The following is a 26,755-nucleotide window of genomic DNA, read 5'->3' as shown; positions in this document are numbered from 1 at the left end:
TCTCCTCCTGCTTCTTAAGGAGCTCTTGGTAGGCCGATCACACCAAGCTGGCCTTGTAGGCACATTCTAAACAATGCAGACTGGTAAGCAAAGTTTCCACCTGCAGGGTTCTCTCCCGCCTAAGTTTGGCACCTATCTTAATCAATGAGCCACGTATGACTGGTTGATGGGTTTCCCAAACCAAGAGGTGATTATGAAGTGAGGGAGATATATTAAGACAGATTATTCTCCAGTTCAGAACAGATTTCAGGAGATTGAAGCAATGCTTTTTTGAGTCTCCAGGATGGAGGGCTGCAAATGGGGGGCCCATGGACTAATAGGTAGTCTAACTGAGAGTACGCTCGGTGAATTGGGGAAAAGAAAGAGTTAGCTCCTTCTTGTGGATGCAATAGATGCCAGGGGTCTACCAACTGTAATAGATGTCAGGAGATGGAAAGAACTCTTTGACAACACAATTTATGGTTGTCAAATTATTCTGGTAAGCAGATTATGTTACCTGAATTTGGTGGAATTAGAGTGAACATTTCTAAACAGAAGGTTGTCCCTTTTTAGTTTGAGGTCAACAAATTGTACTGGCGGCTTTTTTTTTTGGGTTAAAAATCTAAATGCAGGTGCTATTGTGGATTTTAGGGTTTAGATTTTATTCACTTCCTGTTCTTATAAACCATTATTTGGTGGACGTAAGGGTAAATCTCTCAAAGGGTTCGTTCATACATGTAGCAGTGATTACTGTCCCTCTGAAAAGAGATCTGCAGTGGCAGAGGCATTCAAGAGGCTTATTTAGACCCTAAAAATTACAAACCACTTAAGCGGGTCACGTTTGGTGGCAATACCACCCACCAAGTGTGGCATGACGTTTAGTATTTGCTGCAACATGAATAGAGCCCTGAGCGAATTCATTTACTTGTTCAAAAAAGTTTTGGATGGACATACACTTTAATGATGAATTCTTGCTACTAGAAGTTTTGCTTTAACCACTTAAGCCCCGGAAGATTTTACCCCTTCCTGACCAGGGCCTATTTTGCGATTCGGCACTGCGTGACTTTAACAGACAATTGCGCAGTCGTGCGACGCTGTACCTAAACAAATTTGATGTCCTTTTTTTTCCCACAAACAGAGCTTTCTTTTGGTGGTATTTGATCACCTGTGCGATTTTTTGATCATGCGCTATAAGCAAAAAAAGAGCGTAAATTTTGCAAAATAACAATATTTTTCAAATTTTTTTATATGAAATTCCCCCAAAAAAATGTAAAAATCAAAATTTTTCAACATTTTAGGCCAATTTGTTTTATGCTACATATGTTTGGTAAAAAAGCGTATTTTGATTGGTTTGCGCAAAAGTTATTGCGTTTACTAACTAAGGGAAAGATTTTTGTCATTTTTGTTGTTTTTTTTTTTAAAGAGTAATGGCGGCGATCTGCAATTTTTTTTGCGGGACTGTGACATTGCGGCGGACAGATCGGACCCTTGACTGACATTTTTGACACTTTTGGGGATACCAGTGACATTACTACAGTAATCAGTGCTATACAAATGCACTGTTACTGCAAAAATGACACTGGCAGTGAAGGGGTTAACTTTATTGGAGAGGGAGGGGATAAGTGTGTCCCTAGGGGCGTGTTTCTTACTGTGATTGGATGTGGCTACTGGTGTAAGAACAGAGATCAACGGTCCTACATAGCAGAACCGTTTGATCTCCATTCTTACACAGGGAAGAATGACAGCCGCCTGCCTTTCTCCCGGTGTAACGACAATCGCGAGTGCCCGGCGAACATCGGGTCACCCGGGAACACGCGTGGGGGGGTCAGTGACCGAGCGGGGGCGCACGCTCACTCCCTAGAGACTCACAGGCTAGCCATGTAGTCCTATGTCGCTTTGCCTGTGAGGGGCTGACCGCCGCCGTAAATAGTCGTGCGACGGTCGGCAAGTGGTTAAGAACAGGCGTAAAGACACCTAGAATGAGAGACATCTAAAGCAAATTGTTGTGTTTTCAATGACCAAGCCTTAACCACTTGCCGACCGCCGCACGACTATCTACGTCGGCGGTCAGCCCCTCACAGGCAAACTAACGTAGGGCTACGTTGCTTGCTTGTGAGGGTCTAGGGAGCGAGCGCACGCCGCCGGAGGCGCGCTCCCGCGTGGTCACGGACCCCCCGCGCGTGTGACCAGCGGACCCGATGTCCGCCGGCCACTCGGCGATCGGCGGGGGAGAAGGAGAATGTCAGGCAGCTTGTGTAAACAAGCCACCTGTCATTCTCCTCGCTGTAAAGACACTGATCACATGGATCTACTATGTAGATCCATTGATCAGTGTCCTTACAGCTCAAGCCACAGCCAATCACAGTAGAAAGCACGCCCCTAGGGACACACACAGCCCCTCCCTCCCAAATAAAGTTAACCCCTTCACTACCAGTGTATTTTTACAGTAACAGTGCATATATATAGCACTGATTACTGTAGAAATGTCACTGGTAACCCCAAAAGTGTCAAAAATGTCAGTCAAGGGTCCGATCTGTCCGCCGCAATGTCGCAGTACCACAAAAAAAATCGCAGATCGCCGCCATTACGCGTTAAAAAAAAAAACAACAAAAATGACAAAAATCTTTCCCTTTGTTAGTAAACGCGATAACTTTTGCGCAAACCAATCAAAATACGCTTTTTGCGATTTTTTTTACCAAACATATGTAGCATAAAATAAATTGGCCGAAAATGTTAAAAAATTTTGATTTTTACTTTTTTTTTTGGGGGGAATTTCATATAAAAAAATGTGAAAAATATTGCTATTTTTGCAAAATTGACGCTCTTTTTTTGTTTATAGCGCATGATCAAAAAATCGCACAGGTGATCAAATACCACCAAAAGAAAGCTCTGTTTGTGGGAAAAAAAGGACGCCAAATTCGTTTAGGTACAGCGTCGCACGACCGCGCAATTGTCCGTTAAAGTCACGCAGTGCCGAATCGCAAAATACCCCCTGGTCGGAATGGGGGTAAAATCTTCCGGGGCTTAAGTGGTTAATCAACCAACCAATTAAAAAGCCTTTTTTAATGCACATACTGTTAAAATATTATTGCTGAACCTACAAATGCATAAGTTATATTTTTATGTATAAGGTTCCAAAATCCCGCTGCACTGCCCCCTGTCTTCCTGGATACAGGAAAGCTCCAAGTGGAAGTATCTATGTTTGTTGCTATGACTGTGTCCCGTGTTCTGAGGGGGAGGTGTCCAATGTAACAGGTACGGGGCTTTCTCATCCTTCACTGCATGGAGACCATGAAATGCAACCATAGTCTCTGTCTTAGTGGTCTTATGTTTATGTTTTATGTGTTCCTTTCTAATCCTTCTGTTTTGAGAGGTGGGGATCAGACATGGACCTCATTAATATCTACTATAGAGTAGATGCCTTGATGTTATAGCCTGTTGGTTTGTAGAAAGCAATGAGTGAATACATATTGCATTTCATTTTTATTTCCCTAAATACTTTATTTCCCTAATCTGCTAAAAATATAGTTCCTCAAATTGTCATTGACTGAACTTTTGAAATATGTCTCTTGCATTACTTCATTTTTGTTAATAAATTATAACTGTAGGCCCGCCAAACATTTTGGGACATTTTGGTGGGCAAGTCATGCCTTTTTATTGATGAAACAAAGGTGTGTAATAGGATCAATATTCCTGTATGTTTCTTAACCATGGAACATGAATTGGCATTGCTGGAAGATTGCTGGAAGATTGGTCATATTCACTTAAGGCAGCTATGTCCAAACTATGGCCCTCCAGCTGTTCAGGAACTACAATTCCCATCATGCCTAGTTATGTCTGTGAATGTCAGAGATTTACAATGCCTCATGGGAATTGTAGTTCCTTAACAGCTGGAGGGCCATAGTTTGGACACCCCTGATTTAAGGAAACCGAATCCTATGACAGAGTACAATGGTGTTGGCCAAAAGCACAAAGGAAAAATATTTGGGGGTGCTTATTTCAGATGGCTGCAAATTGAGAAAACAGTGTAGTTTGGCAGTGGGGAAAGCTAAAAGAATTCTGGAGTGCTTCTAGAGGGATCACCAGCATAAGAAAGGTGGGTCTGATTTCCCAATTTAAATCTTAATCTATAGCTAGAAGGATCACCAGCAGAAGGAAAGAGTCCAGATTACCCTATATAGAACTTTATATCACTAGAGTGATCACTAGGGATGATCGAACGGTTCGGGTCGACCATCGGTTCGACCCGAACATTGGCTGTTCGAAATTTGGCCGACTTTTTGCAGTAAAAGTTCGGAATTCGGCCACCAGAACTGCCCAAAATGCAATGGGACAGGAACTGGGATTTAAAAGCCTATGATTGGCCCAGAAACATCAGTAAAATGTGATTGGAGTGACTACGGGGTCCAGAGGCCAATTAGGAGTGAATAGGCCCCCCCATACGCCCCCCAGTATATAACATAGCCCCGCCAAAACTCTAGCACTGTAATACAGAGGCTGTGGAAGATAGTGGAAGCATTTGTGTTTCTCCTGCTGCTTGTAAAGCTCCAGTGTCATTTTGCAATTATTAGTGTGTGGAAAGGGATATGCAGTGTAGTTAGGGTACTATATACCACTATAGTTAGATTAAAAAATCTAGTTTTAGTAGGGATAGTAGTACGTGTCAGGGTGACCGTAGTGTAGTTTAGGTGACCTGACTCTGCCATGCCAGGGTGACCCCACTATGCAGTTAGGGGTATACATACATATATATATATACAGTTGTATTCAAAATTATTCAACCCCCCCCCCCCCCCCCCAATGCTGTAAAGGGTTTTAGGGAATTTAGTGTACATTTGTAATTGTATTCAGAATGAAATCCTACAAGGACTTCTTAAAGAACCATATGCAACTAAAATGACATCAATTGGTTTTGTAATACAGTAGTAAATGTTTCTTTTGTGAATTCTTCATTGACACAATTATTCAACCCCTTAAAGACTACCACTCTGAAGAACAGAGGTTTATTGAAGTGTTTTCAATCAGGTATTTAAAACACCTGTGGATGTCAGGGAGCAGCAATAAAGCCTAATAAGCACCAATTAGGCAGCTTTAAAATGACTGTGATACTCAGCTCCTTCTAGACATTTACTGGTGTGGTTACAAACATGGTGAAGTCAAGAGAATGGTCCAGGAAGACAAGAGAAGAGGTGATTACTCTTCACAGAAAGGGCAATGGCTATAAGAAGATTGCAAAGATGTTAAACATACCAAGAGACACCATAGGAAGCATCATTTGCAAATTCAAGGCAAAGGGCACTGTTGAAACGCTACCTGGTCGTGGCAGAAAGAAGATGCTGACTTCGACTGCTGTGCGCTACCTGAAGCGTAGAGTGGAGAAAAGTCCCCGTGTGACTGCTGAGGAACTGAGAAAAGATTTGTCAGATGTGGGTACTGAAGTTTCTGCTCAGACAATACGGCGCACACTGCGTAATGAAGGCCTCCATGCCAGAACTCCCAGGTGCACCCCCTTGCTGTCTCCAAAGAATAAGAAGAGTCGACTGCAGTATGCCAAACGTCATGTGGACAAACCACAGAAGTTTTGGGATAGTGTTCTGTGGACTGATGAAACAAAATTAGAACTGTTTGGGCCCATGGATCAACGCTATGTTTGGAGGAGGAAGAACAAGGCCTATGAAGAAAAGAACACCTTGCCTACTGTGAAGCATGGCAGGGGGTCAATCATGCTTTGGGGCTGTTTTGCTTCTGCAGGTACAGGGAAGCTTCAGCGTGTGCAAGGTACCATGAATTCTCTTCAGTACCAGGAGATATTGGATGACAATGTGATGCAGTCCATCACAAACCTGAGGCTTGGGAGACGTTGGACCTTTCAACAGGACAATGATCCCAAGCATACCTCCAAGTCCACTAGAGCATGGTTGCAGATTAAAGGCTGGAACATTTTGGAGTGGCCATCACAGTCACCAGACTTAAATCCGATTGAGAACCTCTGGTGGGACTTAAAGAAAGCAGTTGCAGTGCACAAGCCTAAGAATGTGACTGAACTGGAGGCTTTTGCCCATGACGAATGGGCGAAGATACCCGTAGATCGCTGCAAGACACTTGTGTCAAGCTATGCTTCACGTTTAAAAGCTGTTATAACTGTAAAAGGATGTTGTACTAAGTATTAAGATTGAATGTCACTTGGGGGTTGAATAAAACTGATAATGATGTGAGCACAGAAAAGACATTTGTGGTTATTTCATTATAAATGTTATATTTGTCTGACCTACACGTGCCTCTTTGATTTATTCGTAAGCAGGATGACTGAATGATCAAAATCAATGTCAAACTGGCCAAAACAATCAATTTCAGTGGGGGTTGAATAATTTTGAATAGAACTGTATATATATATATATATATATATATATATATATATATATATATATGGGTATGTATATGTATATACACACACACACACACACACATATATATATATATATATATATATATATATATATATATATATATATATATACACACACACACATATATATATATATATATATATATATATATATATATATACCCTTATACAGAAGTTAAAAGAAAACGCCCAAAATACGCCTGAAAAACGCCCAGGTGTGAAAGGAGGGTAACACCATCCCTGCGCTACTGAAATTCTAATAAAAATAATCTCTTTTTTTTCTGGTTCTGGACATGCTACAGAGCTGAAACTTCACAGGTACACTTTTTAGACCCCCCAGACACTAAATCCAAAGAAATCTCTCTTTTTTTTTTTTCAATAATTTTTTCAATAATTGGCTCTCTATCAAAAACGACAATTTTTTTTGCCTGATTCATAGTCCATAGGGCATGACCCAGGACCCTAGGCACTTTTTAGGGGCATTTATTGGGTTTTAGGGCTTCAACATTGTGTTTTTTGATTCCAGAAGTTCGGGTCCCATTGATTTTAATGGGGTCCTGGAATCCGAACCGAACTTTCGGGAAATTCGGGTGTTCTGGTCGAACCAAACTTTTCAAAAGTTCGATCATCCCTAGTGATCACCAGCATGAGGGAGGAGGTCCTGAAGCATTTGTATACAGTAGATCTTTAGTTAACATTATAGGGTTCAGCTTCAGGAGAGATTAGGTCCTGAATCCCCTATACAGATCCTTATCTCTGGAAGGGGTTCCAGTATAAGGAAGGAGGTCCTGATTCCTCTATATAGATCTTTAGTTATCACTAGAGGGATCACCAGCAGGAGGAAGAAGATCCTCCTTCCTTTAAAAGAGAATCTAAGTTATCACTAGTAGGGATGATCGAACGGTTCGGGTCGACCATCGGTTCGACCCGAAAGTTGACTGTTCGAGGTTCGGCCGAATTTAGAACTTTTTGGTGAAAAAGATCGGAATTCGGCAACCAGAACCGACCAAAATGCAATGGGCCAGGAAATGGGTTTTAAAAGCCTGTGATTGGACCAGAACCATTAGCAAAAGCCAATTGAGGGGGCAGGAGAATGCTAGGAATGTGATTTGAGTGACTAGGGGGTCCCTAGGCCAATCATTAGTGAATACGCCCCCCAGTATATAAGATATCCCCCGCCAAATTCCTAGCATTGTTATACAGGGACATGGAAGAGAGTGGAAGCAGTTCTGTTAATTTTACTTTAAAAGTGTCATTTAGCATTTATTAGTGTGAGGAAAGGGATATCTAGTGTAGATAGAGTGCTCCTTTACACTTTAGTTAGATGCAAAAATGTAGTTTCTGTAGGGAAAGTGTGAAGTGCCAGGGTGACTGTAATGTAGTGTAGGGTTAACTGACTGCTATGGCAGGGTGACCAAGCCCTTCCATACCAGGGTGACCGTAATGTAGTGTAGGGTGAACTGACAGTGACTGCTATGGCAGGGTGACCAAACCCTTCCATATCAGGGTGACCGCTATAGAGAAAAGCTAGTTTCTCTGAAGTCACTCTCGCTGCAGTAATATGGTTTCACCCCTGTCAGCTTGCTTTTTGGTTGCAGGCGTCTATAGGGATTTTTTGAGCACATGTTTGGAGTCAGGCATGACATCTGAACATGTGTATAGGGGGTGTATGTATATATACACCTGCACATATATAGGTGTGAAAGGAGCAGAAAACACTACTTGCGCTAATGAAATAATTAACACCAATATAGTTATGCTCCTATCACACCTATATATGTGTATGTGTAAAATACATATAAGTGTGTGTGTATATATACCACTATACACAAGTTCAGATGTTTTGCCTGCCTCCAAAGAACCCAAAAAAATGCCAAAAAAAACGCTAGCGTCAAATAAAAAAAAAAAAAAAACGCCCAGGTGTGTTATTGCAGGCATTTTTTTGGGGTTTTTGCAGGCAGGCAAAACATCTGAACTTGTGTATAGGGGTATATATACACACACACTTATATGTATTTTACACATACACATATATAGGTGTTATAGGAGCGTAACCATATTAGTGTAAATGATTTCATTAGCGCAAGCATATATTTCTGCTACTATCACACCTATATAAGTCTAGGTGTATATATACATATAAGTATGTGTGTATATATACCCGTATACACAAGTTCAGATGTTTTGCCTGCCTCCAAAGAACCCAAAAAAATGCCCAAAAAAACGCTAGCGCCAAAAAAAAAACGCCCAGGTGTGTTGTTGCAGGCATTTTTTGGGGGTTTTTGGAGGCAGGCAAAACATCTGAACTTGTGTATACGGGTATATATACACACATACTTATATGTATATATATACACCTAGACATATATAGGTGTGATAGTAGCAGAAATATATGCTTGCGCTAATGAAATCATTTACACTAATATGGTTACGCTCCTATAACACCTGTATATGTCTAAGTGTAAAATACATATAAGTATGTGTGTGTATATACCACTATACACAAGTTCAGATGTTTTGCCTGCCTCCAAAAACCCCAAAAAAATGCCTGCAACAACACACCTGGGCGTTTTTTTTTTTTTGACACTAGAGTTTTTTTGGCCATTTTTTTGGGTTCTTTGGAGGTAGGCAAAACATCTGAACTTGTGTATAGTGGTATATATACCACTATACACAAGTTCAGATGTTTTTCCTGCCTCCAAAGAACCCAAAAAATGCCCAAAAAAACGCTTGCTACTAAACCGGCAAGGTGTGAAAAGCGAGAAGCCACTATCCTGTTCTATAATTGCACTAATACAAACTATCTTTTTTTTTTCTGGTTCTGGACATGCTACAGAGCTAAAACTTCACAGGTACACTTTTTAGACCCCCCCCCCCCCCAGATACTAAGTCCAAAGAATTTTTTTTCTTTTTTTAATTTTTTTTTTTTTTTTCAATAATTGGCTCTCTCTATCAAAAATGACAATTTTAAGAACGTTTTTGTGTGATTTTGTGTCTGGGGGGTCTAAAAGGTGTACCTGTGAAGTTTCAGCTCTGTAGCATGTCCAGAACCAGAAAAAAAAGATCATATAGGTGTAAAAGGAGGGTACCACCATCCCTGCTCTACTGAAAAATTATCTTTTTTCTGGTTCTGGACATGCTACAGAGCTGAAACTTCACAGGTACACTTTTTAGACCCCCCAGACACTATTCCAAAAAAAGTCATGCCTGCCTCCAAAAATGCCCGATAAATGCCTGCAAGAAAAAACGCCGTAGAGAAGCCGTATTCCTGTTCTAATAAAAATTATAAGAAAAATGCTATTTTTTGGGGGGTTCTGGACATGCTACAGAGCTGAAACTTCACAGGTACACTTTTTAGACCCCCCAGATACTAAATCCAAAGAATTTTTTTTCTTTTTTTAATTTTTTTTTTAATTTTTCCAATAATTGGCTCTCTATCAAAAATGACGATTTTTAAGAACTTTTTTGTGTGATTTTGTGTCTGGGGGTGGGGGGGTCTAAAAGTGTACCTGTGAAGTTTCAGCTCTGTAGCATGTCCAGAACCAGAAAAAAAAGATCATATAGGTGTAAAAGGAGGGTACCACCATCCCTGCTCTACTGAAAAATTATATTTTTTTCTGGTTTCTGGACATGCTACAGAGCTGAAACTTCACAGGTACACTTTTTAGACGCCTCAGATACTAAATCCAAATAATTTTTTTCTTTATTTTATTTATTTTTTTTTTTTTTTCAATAATTGGCTCTCTATCAAAAATGACAATTTGTAAGAACTTTTTTTTTGTGTGATTAATAGTCCCTGGGGTATGACCCAGAACCCTAGGCACTTTTTAGGGTTTAGGGCTTCAAAATGGTGGTTTTTGATTACCGAAGTTCGGGTCCCATTGATTTCAATGGGGTTCTGAAATCTGGACCGAACTTTCGGGAAGTTCGGATGTTCTGGCCGAACCGAACTTTTGAAAAGTTCGATCATCCCTAATAGAGGGATCACCAGAGGATGAAAGGAGATCTTGATTTAACTATATACATCTTTAGTTATTGCTAGAGGGATCACCAGTAGTAGGAAGGCAGTCCTGATGGCCCTATATGGATCTTTAAGTAGTACTCAGGAGGATCGAGATCCTGATTCCCCTATATAAATCGGACATTATCATTAAAGAAATCAACAGCAGAAAAAAATGAAGTTATGAGTATCCTATATAGAGCTTAAGTTATCACTGGAGGGATCACCAGCAGGAGGAAGGAGGTCCTGATTCTGCTACATAGATCTTTATATCACTAGAGCGATCACCAGCAGGAGGAAGGAGGTCCTGATTCCTCTATATAGATCTTTATATCACTAGAGCGATCATCAGCAGGAGGAAGGAGGTCCTGATTCCTCTATATAGATCTTTATATTACTAGAGGGGTAACCAACAGGAGGAAAGAGGTCCTGATTCCTCTATATAGATCTTTATATGACTAGAGAGGTCACTGGCACTTTTCCACTGCAAGTACCGGCTCGGCTCTACTTGGCCCTGTTTGGTCCGGTTTGCTTTTCCACTGCTGGTACTGCATGGTACGGTGTTGGAACGGTTCGGTACGGTACGGTATGGTTTGCTTTTCCACTAAAGTAGTACTAAAGTTAAGTGGGTGGGATAACAACAGGGTGGGTGGGATTCTCTGACCAATCAGTGGCTAGTAGTGACTGCATGCAAAGGATTGTGGGATATGGTACCGGGTATGGTACCTCTTGGAACCACAATCGAGGTGATACTGTTTTTGAGAGCCGTACCGTTCGGTTCCATGCAGTGGAAAAGCGCCGTACCGTACCGTACTGAACCGTTCCTACACCGTACCATGCGGTACCATCAGTGGAAAAGCACAAAAGCGAGCTGAACCGTTCGGTTCCATGCAGTGGAAAAGCGCCATAGCAGGAGAAAGGAGGTCCTGATTCCTTTATATAGATTTTTAGTTTTCACTTTAGGGATCACAAGCAGGAGGAAGGAGGTCCTGATTCTCCTATATAAATCTGAAGCTACCACTGGGGGGATCACCAGCAGGAGGAAGCAGGTCCCGGCTCCTCCATATACAGTAGATCTTTATATCACTGGAGGGATCACCAGCAGGAGAAAGGAGGTCTTGATTCCTCTATATGGTTATTTAGATAGATCTTATTTAGCATACAGTGCCCAGTTCTGGAGGCCACACCTAAAACATGATATTAATAGGACAGAATGAGTCCACATATGGGTAACAAAATTGGCAAAGGGTCTGAGCTGAGGGATAAAACTAATCGGAGTATTATTTAAAATAGGAAGTGGGGGCATTATTGAAACTTTTAAAAACATTAAGGGTATGGAAAAGGTTTAGGGAGGAAGCACATTATTAAAAAAAAATGTAAAAGAAGTAAAAGGAAGTGTATTAAGAAATGAAATATTTATATCTTTACAGATAGCGATAGCTGCTACAAGTGTCCCAATGAAGAGTGGCCGGATGAAAGGAACGTGAAATGCATTCCTAAATTGACTGACTTTTTGTTCTATGAAAATTATACCATGGTTATAATGATATCATTAGCAGACTTATTATTTTGTGCCATAACTTTATTTATATCAGGAATCTTTATTTATTACCGGGACACTCCAGTTGTGAAAGCCAATAACCGGACTGCAAGCTTCATCCTCCTGACCTCCATCTTGCTGAGCTTCTTCTGCGTCTTCTTGTTCCTCGGACGTCCTGTGGATATAACCTGCATGCTGAGACAAATATCATTTGGGATCTTCTTCTCCATCGCTGTCTCTTCTGTTCTGGCCAAGACTATCACAGTCTGCATTGCCTTCAAAGCCACCAAACCCGGCAGTGTATGGAGGACGTGGGTGGGAAACAAAGTGTCTAATTGTGTTGTGTTTTTATGTTCATTTATTCAAGTTGTAATCTGTGTTATTTGGCTGTCAGTGTCTCCTCCCTACCAAGAGTATGACATGGACTCCTATCCTGGGAAGATCATCATTCAGTGTAATGAAGGGTCAGTTATTGGGTTCTACTCTATGTTGGGTTATATGGGGATTCTGGCAGCTGTGAGTTTTGTTCTGGCTTTCATGGTGAGGACATTACCGGACAGTTTTAATGAGGCCAAGTACATCACCTTCAGCATGCTGGTGTTCTGCAGTGTCTGGATTTCCATGATCCCGGCCTATCTGAGCACCAGAGGGAAATACATGGTGGCTGTGGAGATATTCGCCATATTGACCTCCAGTGCTGGAATATTAGGATGTATATTCTTCCCAAAACTATATATACTGCTTTTAAACCCTGAGATGAATACAAGAATCAACATCCTGGGGAAAAGAATACTGTAAACCGTGATTAACGAATTAAGTGAACTGGAAAATAACTACATAATTTTTAATGTGCCTTAATGCATATATATATAGGCTTGTTCAGTTTGTAGGAAATTAACTGTATATTCATTGATTCTTGCATGCCTGCTTAAAATGGACCTGAATTCAAAAGGTTTAATAAACACTTCCATAGCATCTAGAAATTGTAATTGTGCCGAAGGAGCACCATGAAATATATACCTGCTGCTCTCTTAGCTCTCTCTCTCTCCTCATTGGGTATAGAGAATTGTGTCAATGGACACACAGACTGGGGTTTAGGAGCGAGCATGCATACGTTTCCCCCATAGCAAGCAACTTGCTATGGCGGCACTCAGCAGGGGCAGAGGTGTACCTAGGGTCTCCAGCGCCCTTGGCGAGGAGCTGTATCGGCGCCCCCCCCCCAGTGAGAGAGGGAGGGGTGACAGAGAGAGGGGGTGACAGAGAGAGCGAGGGAGTGACAGAGAGAGAGAGGGAGTGACAGAGAGAGAGAGGGGGTGACAAAGAGAGAGAGAGGGAGTGACAGAGAGAGAGAGAGAGAGGGGGTGACAGAGAGAGAGAGGGAGGGGTGACAGAGAGAGAGGGGGTGACAGAGAGAGAGGGGGTGACGGAGAGGGGGTGACGGAGAGGGAGTGACGGAGAGAGAGAGGGAGTGACAGAGAGAGAGAGGGAGTGACAGAGAGAGAGAGGGGGTGACAGAGAGAGAGAGGGGGTGACGGAGAGAGAGAGGGAGTGACAGAGAGAGAGAGGGGTGCCGGAGAGAGAGAGGGAGTGACAGAGAGAGAGAGGGGGTGACAGAGAGAGGGAGTGACAGAGAGAGAGAGAGGGAGTGACAGAGAGAGAGAGAGGGGGTGACAGAGAGAGAGAGAGGGAGTGACAGAGAGAGAGAGAGGGGGTGACGGAGAGAGAGAGGGAGTGACAGAGAGAGAGAGGGGGTGACGGAGAGAGAGAGGGAGTGACAGAGAGAGAGAGGGGGTGACGGAGAGAGAGGGGGAGTGACAGAGAGAGAGAGAGAGAGGGTGACAGAGAGAGAGAGAGAGAGAGGGGGTGACAGAGAGAGAGATAGGGGGTGACGGAGAGAGAGGGGGAGTGACAGAGAGAGAGAGGGAGTGACAGAGAGAGAGAGAGGGTGACAGAGAGAGAGAGGGGGGTGACAGAGAGAGAGAGAGGGGGTGACGGAGAGAGAGGGGGAGTGACAGAGAGAGAGAGGGGGTGACAGAGAGAGAGAGAGGGGGTGATGGAGAGAAAGTGTCAAAAATATCAGTTAGGGGTCCGATCTGTCCACCGCAATGTCGCAGTCCGTTAAAAATCGCAGATCGCCGCCATTACTGGTAAAATTAAATAAATAAAAATTACATAAATCTTTCCCCTAGTTTGTAGACGCGATAACTTTTGCGCAAACCAATCAAAATACTTTTATTGGGATTTGTTTTTTACCAAAATATATAGCAGAATACAAATTGGCCTAAAATTATGAAAAAATTAGATTTTTATTTATTTATTTATTTTTTATTGGGAATGTTATATAGCAGAAAGTGAAAAATATAGTTTTTTTTTTTGTTTTTTCAGAATTGTCGCTCTTTTTTGTTTATAGTGCAAAAAATGAAAATCGCAGAGATGATCAAATACCACCAAAAGAAAGTTCTATTTGTGGGGGGAAAAGGACATCAATTTTATTTGTGTACAGCGGCGCAGGACCGTGCAATTGTCTATTAAAGTAACGCAGTGCCGAATCGCAAAAAATTGCCTGGTCATTAATGGGGTTAATTCTTCCAGTCCTGAAGTGAATAAATTCCCTCTCGCTGAATAGTTTGTTCCCTATGCTAGGGTCACCAGTACGGTATTTGTACATTGATATCATATCCCCCCTCAATCGTCTCTTCTCCATGCATGGAAAATTTTAAAAAAAAACAGCAATTTTTCTTGCACATGATTGGCTGATTGAAGTCAGCTGAGCTTCCCCTCATTTACTATGCTCTGGAGAAACAGTTCTTGCAGAGTACAACTGTTCTTTTGTAAAGTGCAGTCTTTTTTTGTCTTTAGTAAATCAACCCCACTGTATCACCCTGCCCTGCACATGCTCAGTTGCTCTCTATTTTTTAGGCACTATGCCGATTTTGTAGAGACCTAAAGATTTACTGCTGCTTAGGGGCTCTGGGCTTCAGAAAAATGGCAGCCTCCAGCAAGAAGAAACAAACAATTCTAAAGGCAATTTAAAGCACACACTAATTTTGGAAGCATAATTATTAATGTGGAATGTATTTTTCATGCTAAAGAACATTATTTCTCATTATTTCATTTTTAGTTCATTCCTTAGTTCATTTTTTACCTGCTCTGTGTAACAATATTGCACAAAAAGCACCACGTTCTGCTATTCTGGCAATCCTCTGCTGGCTCTGTCACCATCTCCTTGCTCTGGCTGGTTCCATAGGCACCAGGAGGCACCTGAGTGCATGCGCTCCCAAGGCAGGCTGTGTGCATCCATAGACACACACACGGCCCCAGTATGCAATGGCCCCACTCCCACCCCACAGGAGTGTGACAGCAGCAGGAGGACAAAGCCCTCTTCCCCACATCTTTAACCAGTGGTTTTTGGGGTCTGTGGGTTGGAGTCTTATTGGAATCTGGAAACCCTTTAGGTCCAAAAACATTGAGAACTTCCCCCCATCCCCACAAGACTGAGTAGGGAGTACATAGCATTCTTGGTTTATTTCTCATTGATCAAAAGAAAATGCAGATACCACACTTATGAAAAGTCTTTTATTAAAAAAAAAAGAATGACCTCCCTACCTTCCTACAGGGGTGTGACTGACAGCAGTAGGAGCCAATGGATCTGGTGCCCTCAGTTTCTCCTGTAAAAGCAGGAAGTGAGGGGATCAGGGCTTAAGCCGGAGACAGCACTGGACCAATGACAGGAGCCAGGTATGTTTTTAGGGATGAGGGGCTAGGAAAGAAAACGGGATGTGTTTTGAGGGTTTGGTATAGATACCATGCAAAATAAAAAAGACCAGGGTCGCCCCCTAACGAAGCATCTAGTCCCCCTGTTGATGAGGATGAAGCCCTTTTCCCCACATTTTTGGCCAGTGAATTAGGGGGACTGTGGTTGTGAATCATATTGGAATCTTGAAGCCCGTAGGTTCAAAGACATTCAGCGCCCCCCTGCCATGAATGAGTAGGAGGTACAAAGTATAGATACAGTGCAAAAAGAAAAATGACCAGGGTGGCCCCCTAACAAAGAACATCTTGTCCCCCTGTTGATGAGGATGAAGCCCTTTTCTTCTCATCTTTGGCCCGTGAATTAGGGGGACTGTGGTTGGGAATCATATTGGAATCTTGAAGCCCGTAGGTTCAAAGACATTCAGCGCCCCCCCCATGAATGAGTAGGAGGTACAAAGAATAGATACCGTGCAAAAAAAAAATGACCAGGGTGGCCCCCCAACAAAGCATCTAGTCCCCCTGTTGATGAGGACAAAGCCCTTTTCCCCACATCTTTGGCCAGTGAATTAGGGGGTCTGTGGTTGGAAATCATATTGGAATCTGGAAGCCCGTAGGTTCAAAGACATTCAGCGCCCCCGCCATGAACGAGTAGGATATTAAATTGAGGGATGCGCTACCAGAACGCAGTATAGCTGGGCGCCAAATAGATAGGGAAAGTGCCACATCCTAATTAGTTAGGGGAAGCATGGACTTTATAGGCACTAGTAGCTTAAAAAATAAATTTTTTATTGATTGACAATTAAAAACAAGAGGTATCAAACCAAAAAACATACATAGAAATAAATTGCCTCAATAGGCTTATGTGACAGTAATCCAACAATCACAATGTTGATACAGAACAAGGTTAATACAACAGAGTAAATAAGGTGTATACGTCACATCCTACAGGTCTCATAGACGATGATAAAGGGGTTGTTCTATTGTTCCTGAGGTCCACTTGTGCGACATCTAGTATGTAGATGTTTCATGTAGCCAGGTTGCCCTACATGTTTCGCTTAGAAAAACAGCTTCCTCTGGAGCTACTGGTACATTTATTTCTGGATATTATCCAAGTAATGATTCAAAAAAGGGAGGAACCAATGAGGTAAGAGATAATAATAATAAAGGTAACACATAATGGGGAGGTGGAGTATGTTGCCAAGAGATGCCCGAAAAATTGGTAATAGATATATTGTAGTAACATCAGCCAGGTATGGATATAACACCAAGGTCAAAGGCAATATATACTGTACATACAGGTCCAAGAGTAGATAGACCTGGTGGTCCACAAAATGACAAGAGGAGTTATAAGGCAGATACCAAGGACAGGTTTTCAGGGCAGAGCACACTCCAATCCTCCCCGAATGGGGAAACGCTGCCATGAATGAGTAGGAGGTACAAAGTATAGATACCGTGCAAAAAAAAAAAAAAAAAAAGATCAGGGTGGCCCCCTAACGAAGCATCTAGTCCCCCTGTTATGAGGATTAAGCCCTTCTCCCCACATCTTTGGCCAGTGAATTAAGGGATCTGTGGTTGGGAATCATATTGGAATCTGGAAGTCCATAGGTTCAAAGACATTCAGCGCCCCCCGCCATGAATGAGTAGGAGGTACAAAGTATAGATACCGTGCAAAAAAAAAAAAAAAAAAGATCAGGGTGGCCCCCTAACGAAGCATCTAGTCCCCCTGTTATGAGGATTAAGCCCTTCTCCCCACATCTTTGGCCAGTGAATTAAGGGATCTGTGGTTGGGAATCATATTGGAATCTGGAAGTCCATAGGTTCAAAGACATTCAGCGCCCCCCGCCATGAATGAGTAGGAGGTACAAAGTATAGATACCGTGCAAAAAAAAAAAAAAAAAAGATCAGGGTGGCCCCCTAACGAAGCATCTAGTCCCCCTGTTATGAGGATTAAGCCCTTCTCCCCACATCTTTGGCCAGTGAATTAAGGGATCTGTGGTTGGGAATCATATTGGAATCTGGAAGTCCATAGGTTCAAAGACATTCAGCGCCCCCCGCCATGAATGAGTAGGAGGTACAAAGTATAGATACCGTGCAAAAAGAAAAATGACCAGGGTGGCCCTCTAACGAAGCATCTAGTCCCCTTGTTGATGAGGACAAAGCCCTTTTCCCCTACATCTTTCGCCAGTGAATTAGAGGATCTGTGGTTGGGAATCATATTGGAATCTGGAAGCCCGTAGGTTCAAAGGCATTCAGCGCTCCCTGCCATGAATAATTAGGAGGTACAAAGTATAGATACCGTGCAAAAAAAAAAAAAAAGACCAGGGTAGCCTCCCAACAAAGCATCTAGTTCCCCTGTTGTTGAGGATGAAGCCCTTTTTCCCACATCTGTGGCCAGTGAATTAGGGGATCTGTGGTTGGGAATCATATTGGAATCTGGAAGCCCTATGGTTCAAAGACATTCAGCGTCCCCCACCATGAATGAGTAGGAGGTACAAAGTATAGATAACGTGTAAAACAAAAATGACCAGGGTGGCCCCCTAACAAAGCATCTAGTCCCCCTGTTGATGAGGACAAAGCCCTTTTTCCCACATCTTTGGCCAGTGAATTAGGGGGTCTGTGGTTGGGAATCATATTGGAATCTGGAAGACATTCAGCGCCCCCCGCCATGAATGAGTAGGAGGTACAAAGTATAGATACCGTGCAAAAAGAAAAATGACCAGGGTGGCCCCTTAACAAAGCATGTGGTGCCCTTGTTGCCCTTTCCCCCTACATCTTTGGCCAGTGAATTAGGGGGTCTGTGGTTGGGAATCATATTGGAATCTGGAAGCCGTAGGTTCAAAGACATTCAGCACCCCCTGCCATGAATGAGTAGGAGGTACAAAGTATAGATACCGTGCAAAACACAAATTACCGGGGTGGCCCCCTAGGTTCAAAGACATTCAGTGTAGTATAGATACCGTGCAAAAAAAAAAAAAAATTACCAGGGTGGCCCCCTAACAAAGCATCTAGTCCCCCTGTTGATGAGGACGAAGCACTTTTTATTCATAAAGTGATGTAGATTCTTGCCAATGTCGCAGTCCCGCAAAAAATCGCAGATCGCCGCCATTACAAGTAAAAAAAAAGCAATAAAAATGACATAAATCTTTCCCATAGTTTGTAGACGCGATACATTTTGCGCAAACCAATCAAAATACGCTTATTGAGATTTTTTTTTACCAAAAATATGTAGCAGAAGACAAATTTGCCTAAAATGTTAAAACATTTAGATTTTTGATTTTTTTTTTTTGAGAATGTTATATAGAAGAATGTTAGAAATATTTTTTTTTATCAGAATTGTCGCTCTTTTTTTGTTTATAGTGCAAAAAATAAAAATCGCACAGGTGATCAAATACCAGCAAAAGAAATCTCTATTTGTGTGGACAGCGTCGCACAAGCGCGCAATTGTCCGTTAATGTAACACAGTGCCGAATCGCAAAATATGGCCTGGTCATTAAGGGGGCAAATCCTTCCGCTCTTAAAGTGGTTAAATTAGCAACAAAAATAACATGGATGCAACATATTCATGACTGCAAGTACCTTCAAACTGTTATTCTGTGCCTAGAAGCCCCCAACCCAAGGTTTTCTATTATTCAAATGATGTAAGTTGGTTGCTGTTCCTCCGCACCCACAATATGACAACTTTGAAATTAGTATTCAAGATGATTAAAAATCAATTATGAACTGAAAGTCTTTTCAGCTAATGAAAGCCCTTGCTCATGTAAACCAGAAATGGGGGGGGGGGAGAGAGAGAGAGAAAAAAAATCAAGAAGCAGTCTGATTACCTTCCGCAGCGGCTGCACGCAGCACATGGAGGGAGGAGGTGGGTGGAGCCATTCTAGCCGTGGAGGTGAACGAGGAGGATCCTCCTCCGCTGTGCATGCTGGGTCCTCTCCTCTGGACGTCACTGGTTGCTAGATGCCAGTTGCCTGACCATCCTAGCAACCAGTGCAGCACAGAGCCACAAACTAAAGCAGCCGGACAAACAAACTGGTCTGGGGGGGGCTAGACCACCAGGTAAATTAAACTGGGGGGGGGGACAGACCGGGATAAATTGCCACCCTGCATGGGGCCCCTTTGCAAGTGGGACCCCCGGGCAACTGCCGGGAGTGCCCATTCGGAAAGACGGCCCTGTGCATGCCTTACTTTTATTTGGCTCTGGTAAGCAGATTTTTTGGGCACTGCGGTGTGGTGTGCTGTCTTTTGCGCTGGTGATGGGATCTCATCTTTTTGATTGAATTATGGACTCCTATGTGTTTTATTTTTAGCGCTGCATATGGACTTTTATATATTACATTTTGCAATCAACAAAACTTATGCTGGCTACTTCTATGGTTCCTTTTATTTATTTACCATTTTAGCGTGGATATTCCGTGTTGTTTTAGCCCACAGGATATGCAATGGTCAATGCTGCCGTGCTGTTGGGGAAATGTGTAGGGAACAGGACCCGCATGGATGACCACCCAGTGCAAGAGGGGGAGAGAAATACACATTACCAGATTTTTCTAAATATATAGATTCAAAGACTGATTCATATATATATATATATATATATATATTTTTTTTTTTTTTTTTAGATCCTTTCGGTCTCAATCTGCCTTCACCAAACATCTTCCGGAGTCTATTTGTTTTTGCTTCGACTGGGTTTTTTCTTCCTCTCTTAGACTGGGTGGTCATCCATGCTACAGCCCCGGATCAGGCTTTGCTCAGGGCGCCTCTGCTCTCCCTCAGACTGATTACATAGTTTTTATTTGAGCTTTCCCTAACCTTAGTTGGGTTGTGCGTTTCTCAATGTCACCAGTAGGTTTCACTGGTACCACAGGCCATAGTATGAGATGTCACAAACAGTTATAATTTATATTTCCTTTAGCCAGCCCAGTACCAAAGACACTGGCTGGGAAGGGGTTAACATCTAGGGGGATCAAGGGGTTAAATGTGTGCCTAATAATGTTTAGTGAGTGTAGTGTGTGGTGTTTTACTAAGCAATGTTCCGGTTTTTTACTCCCTGCTTGCTATCCCAATTTAAAATAATCGTGGCTGAGCGGGGCTCCGCCCACCTGGCTGGGTCACTGAATGGCAGAGCTATGGGCAAGGAAAGCTTCAAGGTCCGGCATCCTTAGTGGCTGTTGAGCGCCGTGGTACATAGGTTTTTACTACTATCTGAGAGCCAATTAGAAAGCAGGGCCGGGACAAGGGGTGTTCAGGAGGGGCGCAATGGTTGCCCTGGGCGCAATGGTTTATTGCAGGGATGGGGGGGCGCTTTGACCCTAAACCTAAGGAAAGGGGAGGGCGCAGTTTGGCATCCTTGCCCTGGGCGTTGGATGACCTTGTCCCGGCACTGTTAGAAAGATTCCCCCTGACAATGGTTTAACCATCTTTTTTAGCAGAGTGGAAGAAGACTAGAAGCCCAGTCAGTTATTTATTGCTGTCTGGGTCCCTGTTACAGATTGTTCCTCATTTTCATTCTGGTGAAATCATTGGAAACCCATTGGAGTTTAATGTTACTGTATAAGGACTTCAACACATAGGTAGGTGTATAAAAAGTAGTATTTATTACAACATTTTAAAAATGACATATAAAAGAAGGATTCTACCAAGAAAGGCGCTCAATAGCTCTCTATTAACTGGACATTAGTATAGTGATGGCAAAAGGCTAATACTTGAATCCTATCACATAACATGTATCCAAATCTTCACCGTTCTCCAGAATTCTCAATGGTGTAAATCAAATGAAAAGGCCAACAGAGTAAAAGTGACCTCCTTTAAACATTTCTGGAACATTGGAATGATGATGGGCTGGAATTCATGGGCAGCATTGCTACCAATTTGGAAAAGCAAGGAAACAAGTTAGGTAACATTCTATTTGGAGAACCTAAGCAAAAAGATTGGAGGGAAAAGCTTAGTTAGTCTTAGTAATTGGTCGTGACTCGTGAATAAATATTAGCTGACTTTTCTTTATTACATTTAGCACCCTTGAATGTGCTAGAGTAGGAAATGTTAGGCTTTTTGTTGGTGTAAGTAAACTGTTTTGGCTTGGCTGGTAGCCAAGCCTGTGTTTTATTTTGGGTTGGGTGAGTGATCCGGTGTTCCGTGAGAATTACCTACCCGTGAGAAAAACCTACCCTCGTCACTTCTGGTTTCACGGCAGTGTGTGTAACGCGGCGGTTACATTAAAACAGCTGTGCTGCAATATGAGTCATCTCCGCTCCTGTCACTGTCACTTCCCTGATCTCGGATAGTAAATATAAAGGCGGCGGCGGCTGTATGAAAAGATAAATCACGGAGCCGAGAGCCGCTTTTATATTTACTAGCCCAGATCAGGGAAGTGACAGGGACAGGAGCGGAGATGACTGATATTGCAGCACAGCTGTTTTATGTAACCGCTGCGTGGGTAGGTTTTTTTCACGGACACCGTGATCATTTCATCCTAGTGCGCATGCGCACTAGTCTGATCCTCAGCTGTTCCATTAGGTATTCGGGGCTGTGGGCATGCGCACTGCTGCGCTGCTCAGCTGTTCCTGGCCGGAAGTGACGAGAGTAAGTTTTTCTCACAGGGTAGGTAATTCTCACATTACACCGGGAAGGCTGGTATGATTCATCAAGCAGCATCTCTGGTACCTCCCCCTACTTCTGGAACTTGTAAGAAATTTACAGAACAATGGGAGGGAGGTTTTGAGGAGTTGTGTGGAGTATTCATCAGGGCCCTGACCAATCCCCAACAGATGGGTTGGCAGGGGACAGGCCCCCTCAAATACTCAAGGTCAGCCCAGGAAGGCAGGAAAAAGTTCAGGTGGAAGCTGGAGATGTGCTAGGTGGCTGTCGGTGGACCCTTGAGGGTAACCCTTTAGTCTGGGGGGGGGTGACCTCAGGCCTGGGAGCTTGGGTGCAGGAGGGATCCTCTGATATCCCAAGGAGGAATCAAGTCCGGTAGCACGGGAGCAGGTGTGAGGACAACAGGAGCCAGTGAGCACATCCGGGAGATCTCCAGGGAGAAGACAGCCGGGTGGCTGGTGAGTCAGACAGTCAGAGAGGACTGAGAGGCAGCCTGAGAGGACTACGTGAGAGCAGTCTGAGATGGATGCAGAGATAGTCTGGAAGGACTGTGGAAGATTAATCGGCTACTGAAGGCTAGTGAAAGGGGCAGCTGCAGCCAGGTGGGCTGGCAGTGCCTGAAGAGATGAGGATCAGTAGCCACAGAAGGAAAGCTAGGCATTAGGACTTTGCTATACAACCAATGGGCCCGCGGCCCCAGCCTGTAATGGGCATTTGCTGCATTTGACTGAGCCCTATTGTCAGATCATCCAATAGTGTGCCAGCTGGTCCCGGGAATCTTGAGCTGCAAGTAAATGTTTTGCTGGAGGAGCTGAGGAGTGTGTAAAAAGATTGTACAGAAGAGGTTGTACCTGAAGAGTCCTGCTAAAACAAGTGGGCATCCCATAACACCCCTATCCCCATCAAAGTTTATTCCCCTCAATAAAACAAAAAAAAACAAAGCACTGGACTGTTTCCTGACTGCAGTGTGCTGGAAGATGTGGTGTGCCTGGCTGTACAGGCTGGGGGATCCCTATTCATCAGCGGCTCCTATGGGGGATGCGCTACATACATTTTAGTAAATTATTTTACCATTATCAAATGATCTATATAATGATGAAAGGTCATTGATTTAAAATGCTTTAATGATAATTAGTTCAAATAATTGATTATTATTATTTATACTTTCTATATAACAATTAATAAAATTCATTATTGTTTAATGTTTTCCACGCAGATATTTATGATTTCTCTATTGAGTATTATGTTTTAATAATTATTTCCTGCAGCGTGTTTTTTTCCTGGAGTTCAGCTCAGGCTTAAAAATTATAATATAACATTTTGGAAAAAATATACATCCTAATATTCCAGCACTGGAGGCCAGTATGGCGAATATCTCCACAGCCACCATGTATTTCCCTCTGGTGCTCAGATAGGCCGGGATCATGGAAATCCAGACACTGCAGAACACCAGCATGCTGAAGGTGATGTACTTGGCTTCATTAAAACTGTCCGGTAATGTCCTCACCATGAAAGCCAGAACAAAACTCACAGCTGCCAGAAACCCCATATAACCCAACATAGAGTAGAACCCGATAACTGACCCTTCATTACACTGAATGATGATCTTCCCAGGATAGGAGAGCATGTCATACTCTTGGAAGGGAGGAGACACTGACAGCCAAGTAACACAGATCAGAACTTGGATGGAGGAACAGGTCAGGACCAAAGAATTAGACACTTTGACAGTGACCCATTTTTTCCATACACTGCCAGGTTTGGTGGCTTTAAATGCAATATAGACAATAGTGGTCTTGGCAAGAACAGAAGAGACAGCGATGGAGAAGAAGATCCCAAATGATATTTGTCTCAGCATGCAGGTTATATCCACAGGACGTCCGAAGAACAAGAAGACACAGAGGAAGCTCAGCAAGATGGAGGTCAGGAGGATGAAGCTCACAGTCCGGTTATTGGCTTTCACAATTGGAGTGTCCCAGTAATAAATAAAGTTTCCTAATATAAATAAAGTCATCGCTGAGAATGTTAAGGATATCAATGAAAATATCAGAGCCATCACATCATTTTCATAGGACAAAAATTCATATGTTCTGGATACACATTTCGCTTTTTTGTCATCAGGCCATTTGTCATCAGGACATTGAAAACAGCTGTCACTATCTGCAATAAGAAAGGAGGAAAAAGCTAAATATTTATATAATATAAGGAAAAGTGCAGGAAACATAAATTCTAAGTGTATTTTAAAAAAATATTTAACACATCTTAATTCCCCAACTTCAGCTCTAAGCTAAATCTCCATCACTGGATGCAGCCAAGGTTGTATGAAGACATCATGCTTTCCAAGACACCAACATGTTCAATGATGGAACACTTGTACATGATTTGCCACTTTTGTCATTTTTTAGTTAAGACACTCAACAGAAAGTTTAGTTGCTATTACCATTCTTGCCTACTGCATACGTGACAATTACAGTTGTATTTTGGTCATTCCTACCTGTTACATTGGAAACTGCCCCCTCAGAACATGGGACGCACCCATAGCAGCAGACATGGATACTCCCCTTGGGAGCTTTTCTGTATCCAGGAGGACATCTGTCATTACATCGGGATATCGGCATCTGGTACATACAATCACAATCAGGTGTACAATCACATATTTAGGAAGACCCTATCAGACATACCCAGGCTATTACTAAAATGCTCACCATTTGTACCCGCTTGGTGTTTAATGGTTTTAGATTCATATTTTTTATACAGATTGAAAAGTCTGCCCTCTACCAGTTTTCTTACAGGATGTAAAAACAGAGATAATCTCAGGCCTGTGGGTGTCATATAAGCCAGCTAGCTGCCCACTAGAGATAGGCTGAACATCCCCCCGGTTCGGTTTGTGCCAGAACTCTTGAACATCGCAAAAATTCGGACCCGAACAACAAATATTATTGAAATCTGTGGGATACGAACTTGAAAAATAAAAAGTCCCCATTTTGAAGGCTTATATGCAAGTTACTGGCCATAAAAAGAGTATAGGGGCCTGGCTACTGCCCTGGGGGACATGTATCAATGCAAAAAATGTTTTTTAAAAAGATAATTTTTAAAGGACCAGTGATTTAACTGCTTGCCGACTGCCGCAAGTAGATTTACTGCGGCGGTCAGCCCCTGCCAGGCAGAGTGACGTTAATTAACGTCACTAGCCTGGGAGGGTCTGGGGAGCGAGCGCGCGCCCGCGGAGGCGCGCTCCCGCTCCCGCGCGGTCACGCACCCCCCCGCGCGTGTGACCAGCGGACCCGATGTCCGCCGGCCACTCGGCGATCGTCGGGGGAAGAGGGAGAATGTCAGGCAGCTTGTGTAAACAAGCTGCCTGTCATTCTCATCGCTGTAAAGACACTGATTACTCGGATCTAGTCTGTAGATCCGTTGATCAGTGTCCTTACAGCTAGAGCCACAGCCAATCACAGTAAGAATCACGCCCCTAGGGACACACACAGCCCCTCCCTCCCAAATAAAGTTAACCCCTTCACTGCCAGTGTATTTTTACAGTAACAGTGCATATGTATAGCACTGATTACTGTAGAAATGTCACTGGTAACCCCAAAAGTGTCAAAAATGTCAGTCAAGGGTCCGATCTGTCCGCCGCAATGTCGCAGTACCGCAAAAAAAATCGCAGATCGCCGCCATTACGCGTTAAAAAAAAAAACAACAAAAATGACAAAAATCTTTCCCTTTGTTAGTAAACGCGATAACTTTTGCGCAAACCAATCAAAATACGCTTTTTGCAATTTTTTTTACCAAACATAGGTAGCATAAAACAAATTGGCCAAAAATGTTAAAAAATTTTGATTTTTACATTTTTTTTGGGGGGAATTTCATATAAAAAAATGTGAAAAATATTGCTATTTTTGCAAAATTGTCGCTCTTTTTTTGTTTATAGCGCGTGATCAAAAAATCGCACAGGTGATCAAATACCACCAAAAGAAAGCTCTGTTTGTGGGAAAAAAAGGACATCAAATTTGTTTAGGTACAGCGTCGCACGACCGCGCAATCGTCCGTTAAATTCACGCAGTGCCGAATCGCAAAATACCCCCTGGTCTTTTAGCAGGAAAATCCTCCGGGGCTTAAGTGGTTAATGATGCTTAGAGTGAAACAATAAAAATTAAAAATTCCTTTAAACTTAGTGCCTGGGGGTCCCCTTAGTCTGCCAGTAAAGTGGCGCATTTGTACGATATATAGAACCTGCTTCAGCAAAACTGACATTTATAAAGAAAAAAAATGACATGTAAATTGATTTTCCCTGCAAGCTTTCTTTATTTTTTTAAACAATGGCTTGGTGAGTCAGTCTGTATGATGAGGCTATAACTTTGTGCACTTGGAACAAGATTAGGGATTTTTTAGATAAATTCTGGTGTCTCTTTGGCAGATTTTGGATGGAAATAACAAAGTTTTGCACCAAATTATAGTACACTCAGGTCAACAATAACATTTTTTTAGATAAAGA

At 42.7% G+C, this 26,755-nt stretch overlaps 2 protein-coding genes across 2 annotated transcripts in view; one reads left to right on the top strand and one right to left on the bottom strand.

Moving 5' to 3' along the window:
- Positions 1-12,723, top strand: part of LOC309560313 (vomeronasal type-2 receptor 26-like) — a gene marked incomplete at both ends in the record, with an annotated part of 49,613 nt that extends 36,890 nt beyond the window's left edge. The window contains 2 exons of the mRNA XM_082263929.1: positions 3,111-3,234; positions 11,816-12,723. Coding sequence (XP_082120055.1) covers positions 3,111-3,234; positions 11,816-12,723 — 1,032 coding nt within the window. The remainder of the gene's footprint in view (positions 1-3,110; positions 3,235-11,815) is intronic.
- Positions 12,724-23,521: 10,798 nt separating this feature from the next.
- Positions 23,522-26,755, bottom strand: part of LOC309560233 (vomeronasal type-2 receptor 26-like) — a gene marked incomplete at its 3' end in the record, with an annotated part of 50,031 nt that continues 46,797 nt past the window's right edge. The window contains exons 2-3 of the mRNA XM_082263807.1: positions 24,758-24,881; positions 23,522-24,423 (exon numbers count right to left, since the gene is read on the bottom strand). Of these exons, the coding sequence (XP_082119933.1) occupies positions 23,522-24,423; positions 24,758-24,881 (1,026 nt within the window). The remainder of the gene's footprint in view (positions 24,424-24,757; positions 24,882-26,755) is intronic.

Source organism: Pelophylax lessonae (assembly GCF_965119305.1).
Source record: "Pelophylax lessonae genome assembly, chromosome: 1".
Lineage (NCBI taxonomy): Eukaryota > Metazoa > Chordata > Amphibia > Anura > Ranidae > Pelophylax > Pelophylax lessonae.
The sequence above is the reverse complement of the archived record's forward strand: the minus strand, read 5'-3'. Positions and strand labels throughout refer to the sequence as shown.